This window comes from Poecilia reticulata, linkage group LG14 (assembly GCF_000633615.1).
Source record: "Poecilia reticulata strain Guanapo linkage group LG14, Guppy_female_1.0+MT, whole genome shotgun sequence".
Taxonomy (NCBI): domain Eukaryota; kingdom Metazoa; phylum Chordata; class Actinopteri; order Cyprinodontiformes; family Poeciliidae; genus Poecilia; species Poecilia reticulata.
This window is the reverse complement of record NC_024344.1, coordinates 25,870,058-25,876,205: the sequence shown is the minus strand read 5'-3', so window position 1 is coordinate 25,876,205 and position 6,148 is coordinate 25,870,058. Positions and strand designations below refer to the sequence as shown.

Below are 6,148 nucleotides of genomic sequence, written 5' to 3'. Positions count from 1 at the left end.
TAAAAACCTAGACGCGCCCCTGAGTGCACCAAGTCTGAGCTGAGCCAGATGGTGCAGGATGAATCGGTGCCGTTTTGGGGTTAATGTGCCGCATTGTGACGCCTGCAGCTCAGCTCCTGATTGGACGTTTGTTTGAAAGTCTCTGCAGAGCCGGAGGCCGGCCGCTGAGGTGGAGCCACCCAGCAGGGGGCCTGTTCCTCCCTCAGCTCGACCCGCACTTCTGAAGCGCCGCTGCCTTTGATGATGGCATGCAGGCTGTGAGGGCGCCGGGCGGCGAGCCGCGGACACCTCCACACATYGCTGAGGCTTTCATGGAAACGCAAACAGGAAACACTATCGGCTCGTTCTAATGGCTGCAAAGCGAAAGYATTGGCAGAAAAAGTGCTGAATCTGTTYGTGTCATCGTTATTTATTGCCTGGCGCATTACGAGGACGTGCTGGTTAAACCRTAAACTACATAAAAATAAAATTACAACAGTTATTAAATAACCCCAAAAGAACTTCTTTGTATGTTTTTATCTCTCTTTGGCGCTTATCACCTTTACTTAGTTTTATCTAAGATTAACGTTTAATTTTGGTATTTGATGCTTTTATTTTGAAAATTCAATTTCCGGTCTGTTTGTTAACGAATGGCAGCTCAACAAAAGTGTAAGATGGAAGACAAGTTGTTAGGGAGTTAATATTATGAGTCTTATTTTGAAAATGAGTATGTTTTAAATACTGACTAAAAMCGTGCTTTTGTTTTATCATATGCTGTTTATTTTAKATGTAGCCAATATTTTAAGTTGSAAACATTAATGGTTGTAACAGTATGATGCTTTATTCAACCTGAAAGTTYGTCACTAAAGTCCTTCATTTGCTACATTGTCTAATATTCAAATGAACTAAAACTTAAAACACAGATTTAGACATTGAAAGTATAAAAAGCATATCATACTTGATTTAACTCAGATTATATATAATTCACATAGTTTACTCCGTGGACACTCAGCATCTCCATCAACTCTTGGCACAAAGTTGTTGCAATAAATCAATTAATCACACAGTAAATTAAAATGAACTCAATAATTTTCATTCTGCAGATTAATATTTTTGGAAGGGGACTCTGTTTACAGAGAATTCATGATTCATTTTATTTGTTGTTTTTGATTGTTGTATTTTATGCTGGATATTTAAAATATCTTTAAGGTTCCAGTGTGAAGCGTTCATTAAAAATTAAAGCGAGCAAATTTGCATTATGATGTCATCATCRACGTATTACCTGAAAATGTTATAAAAACAACAATATCATCGTTTATCGCAATAATTACTGGGACAATTTATCGTGCAGCAAACTTTTTATTGTGACAGGCATAATTTCCCTTTCAGATTATTAAAGTATTTTTAATGTTTTATTTATATTACTGTCTATTTTATAAGATACATTTCTTTCTGTAATGTAACTATTGTCAAAAATAAAGGGCCTCACTAAATAACAGCTGATTTTGAACAAAACTAAGACAACAGTGGAACATCATGATGTGAGMRGCACTGTGACATCACGTGATGATGTCACACCAGTTCCTTTGACCTCAAAGTCACCAACATCTCTGAAGTCTCATTRCGGTTTGTGAACCACTGAGAGCKCACAAACCAACAGCGACTGTCGCTACTGTTCTTTTCCACGTTTGAGATCTCACCGTTTTCGAGGAAAAAATGGCAAATTATCTCCAACCAGAGCTGCTGGAATTCAAACTTTCAAGCAACGAGGTGATCCAGTACCAGCCGGACATCTTCATGCTGAAACTGGAGCTGGACACGTTGGGGGAGGACCTGAACCTGAACACAGGSAGCGACTGCAAGACGGCCATGGAGGATTCTCAGGGCCTGCACAACTCAATCTCTTTGAACATGCAGATGATGCTGGAACAAACGGTGGACGACACATCCACTTCCCTGGACGAGTTTGACGAGGACGACGGCTGTGACTCTCTTACTCTGGGAGAAGATCTTGGACAGCTGACACACGACGACGAGTCTCTGCTTCCCACTGCAATAGGAACGTCTGAAGGGTTCGAGTCGTTTCTGCACAGAGAGCTGGAGGTGGTCAAAATTTCCCACCAGGAAATAAGCTCCAGGTTCGAAACCGACGTTCTGATCATGCGAGAACAGCTGCGAACGTTGGAGGAGAACCTCAACAACGACAGAGAGATCATAAAACACCTGAGTGCCGAGAAGAACGACTTCCAGCAGGAGATCACGACCCTCAAACAAAAATGTGGCGACAATGAAAGCATGTATAAAACCGAGCTGGAGTGCCTGAGGAAGGAGCTGCAGGATCAGGCGGCGCTGAACAATCAGCTCAACAAGAAGATAAAAGAGATCAGCGACAAGGCCGTTCAGATCGAGAAGGAMGTCAAGCAGACGAAAAAGAGCGGTTTCTGCTCCTGTTTGAGCTAGAAAGGAACCAACATCACAGGCTGCATCCGGGCCTGGGATTTTTTTTTTATTAATATTTRCTAGATTAGATAGAAATATATTTTTTAAATGTATATTTTGTGTGTGTTTGTGTGTGTGGATGGGTTTGTATGTGACAGAGTGACAGAGACTGTGAAAGACCCCAAATTTTCAAAAACTAGGTAGCATTGCTAGCATTGCAGCATGCTGGCGTGGGTTTTTCCGGATACCCGGGGTTCACCCATCTAGACCAAAGATGTCTTTCCAGAGAATTGTGTGTGTGTGTGCGTGTGTGTGCATGTGTGTGTGTTGGTGTGAATGGTTCCTCTCTGGAGAGTCGCCACCTTGTCGTGGTGGAGAGGCTTGCGTGCACCAGAGATCGTGAGAGTGATGCGTTTTGTAGCAAAACTCCAGGTACGGTCACTCTAAGCAGTAGCAAGGTGCCAAACAAAGAGCGACTCAAAAGAGGCTCCTACAGGCTGCCGGAGAAACTACGGCAAGCTGCTTATGTAGATACTCAAAACCCCTGATATATTACTTTTATTTCAATCAATCAATCAATCAATCAATCAATCAATCAATCAATCAATCAATCAATCAATCAATCAATCAANTCAATCAATCAATCAATCAATCAATCAATCAATCAATCAATCAATCAATCAATCAATCAATCAATCAAAATTTATTTGTATAGCACATTTCAGCAGCAAGGCATTTCAAAATGCTTTACATCAGTTCGCTCCCCTTATCAACAACGGGGGGGACTCCAACCCGCTCCCCTTTTCAACAGTGGGGGGAAATACGTGCATTAAAAACGTATTTACACATTTATGGTGAATCACCAAAATGGCTGACACATTCAAACTATTAAAACATGAGATTTTTGCAATTCCATTTGAATCTCAGTGTACAATTATATTATAATGCTTTTTGATAAAAAACAAAAACTTTATTTTATTTTAATACTACTTTATGACAGCATTTTGTGGTGTGCTAAATCTGTCTGCGTTGTATTTCAGTAGTACAATCAACTGTAGCAAGAAAACTTGAATTAAATGAGTAAAAATGATAATGTTAGCTAAAATGAGTGTTGACTGGGATTAAATTACTGCATCTAGAATAGAAAAAAATTACAATCTAAAATTGGCTATTCTGTTCATAGCTAAAATGTTGGCTAGCATTCGTTTAATCCATCTAATATGGAGACATTTGCTTGCATGCTACAATTTGCTAAAATTCTTCTGTTAACTAAAACTTTAGGACATGTAGTCATTTTCTCCTATGATGTTGACAGTGTATAAACCACAGATAATTAAAATCCTAATGTTAGCAAAAATGCTAATAGTATATTATAGTATAATATAGTATGAGAAGTATGAATGCTAACTCCATGTTAACGGTTGTGTGCGAGGTAACAGTTGTGTGCGAGGTAACAGTTTCCAAAATGTCAACATCTTGTTGACATGTTTGTCAATCTAGTATTAAAATAGTAGTTTAAAGCTAAAATCTGGCAAAATGCTAATGTTAGCTAAAGTGATAAAGGTTGCATGTAACATTAATTTCTTATATTAAATTTGAGAACAGTGAAACTTCTGAAATATCTTAAAAAGCTAACATGAGATGAAATACCACCCATAACATCTGGGCTAACATTAGCATGTTGACTAACATTAATCTACTTCATGTCGTATGCTAGCAGCAGTGTATAAGCTAAAATTAGCTAAAATGCTGATGTTAGCTAAAATGCTAAAGTTAGCACAGGTGCTGTCACTACCATATTAATGAACATTACAATTCACTAGACGGACGATAATAGTTTATCATCTAAATTGGCTACAAATAAAATAGCTAAATGCTAACAGTAGCATGAAAAATGTCCCTAGCATAAATACCAACATTAATTTTGTTAATTTAGTATATAAGCTAAAATGTAACCTATATACATTGGCTAACAATAGCAAGTTAACTGAAAATGACCTATATCTATAATGCCTATAAGTATTATAAGTATGCTTATAATGTAGACAATGTTGTAAAAAACAACAGGAACTCAGTGTCAATCCCTGCAGCATTCACCCAATAAAACAGTATCTACTGGCTGATTGAGATTGTATCCAGATACATATGATATTAGCCTGAAGCAGTGATGGTGTGTTTTCACCCCCCACCTTTCAGCTCCTTATCTCCCTTCATCCATCTGATGGTGGCTGCAGGCTTGCTGCTCATGGCGGTGCAGGTCATCTCTGTCTCGTTTCCCTCGCTCAGCACCTCATCCTTGGCCTCGATGACGGGGTTACCTGGAGGAACTGGGATGGGACAAACAAAGTAAACACTGAGGAAACAGAAGTTGCTTCCACAAACTCGTATCACAGCTAAATTTGGAGGAATCATGGGACATGTGGTATGCTTAAAATTCTCCTGCTAGCTAAAATGGTAACATTAGCATATTAGCTAGTGGAGTTAAAACAAYAGATCTTATCCCAGAGATTCCATGATTCCTCCACCATTTGGAGAAATCATGGGATAAATAGTATGTTTATCTTCCCTTACGCTATTGTTGTTTTATTTGTATTTCCTCTAATTCATTCAAAGACATTTGAATAGACTTGTTGCTGAAAGTGTGCTATATAAATAAAATTACCTCACCTTACCAAGAATGTTAACATTAGCATATTAGCTAGTGGAGTTAATACTCCAGATCTAATCCCACAGATCCTCCAGATCATGATTATGATCATGATTCCTCCAAACTCTGGAGGAATCATGGGATACGTAATATGCTTAAAATTCTTCTGTTAGCTAAAATGCTAACATGAGCATGTTAACTAGTGGAGTTAATACTCCAGATCTAATCCCACACATCGTATGTCTTCTCCATGATTTGGAGAAAATCATGATTTGGAGAGAATCTTACATTTTAAGATTCTCCTGTTAGTTAACATGTTAGCATTAGCATGTTAGCTAATAGAGCTGAATCTCCAGATATTTTCCCGTATAAGTTGAAGCAGAGGTGAGGCAGAGCGGTGCCGCTCTTTAACAGGCATGTTGGCAGAAACTCCTGATGACAGCTGACCTTTAGAGTCACTCAGAACGCCACAAAGAGGAAAACAGGTCTGATCATCAAGAGTACACGCTCAGGGGTCACTCTGAGGTTTGTGTGTGAAATCTGAACGGTCCTAGTCAAAGACTCTCAGCCTGAACACAAAAGACTTTCTGAGGGTTAAACTATCATTATCCAAAAGCTGACTGGTTCAGTTCAGGAGGGAATCATCTGCAGATTAAACAGCGACAAAAATAAATGGATTTCATGTTAATCAATTAGGCATTTAAATAAGGAGTATAAGAAGTACATGTTGCCATCTCTTCAGATATTAAATTAAAAGTTGTGTTCATTTTGACTCATTTTTCTGGAGTCATTATTCATCGTTTCCATTGATGGATGAATTTGGGTCGTTAGCTAAAAGGATCTGAATGAGATCATCTCTTTATGACAGCAGAGTAACATGCTGGGTGAAAGTGGCAGTTAGTTTTCTCTAGCATTCATACAAACAGAAGCTTCTGCTGGGAGGGCTTCTATTGTGCAAAAGTCTTAAATCATACATTTTTTTCTTTATTCCATCCATCCATCCATCCATCCATCCATCCATCCATCCATCCATCCATCCATCCATCCATCCATCCATCCATCCATCCATCCATCCATCCATCC

The 6,148-nt window shown here is 38.8% G+C and overlaps 1 protein-coding gene across 6 annotated transcripts in view; it reads right to left on the bottom strand.

Moving 5' to 3' along the window:
- cadm1a (cell adhesion molecule 1a) overlaps positions 1 to 6,148 on the bottom strand; it is a 422,920-nt gene that overhangs the window by 84,762 nt on the left and 332,010 nt on the right. For all 6 annotated transcript variants that reach the window (XM_008428594.2, XM_008428590.2, XM_008428589.2 and 3 more), the window contains one exon: positions 4,608 to 4,745. In XM_008428594.2, the coding sequence (XP_008426816.1) occupies positions 4,608 to 4,745 (138 nt within the window). The remainder of the gene's footprint in view (positions 1 to 4,607; positions 4,746 to 6,148) is intronic.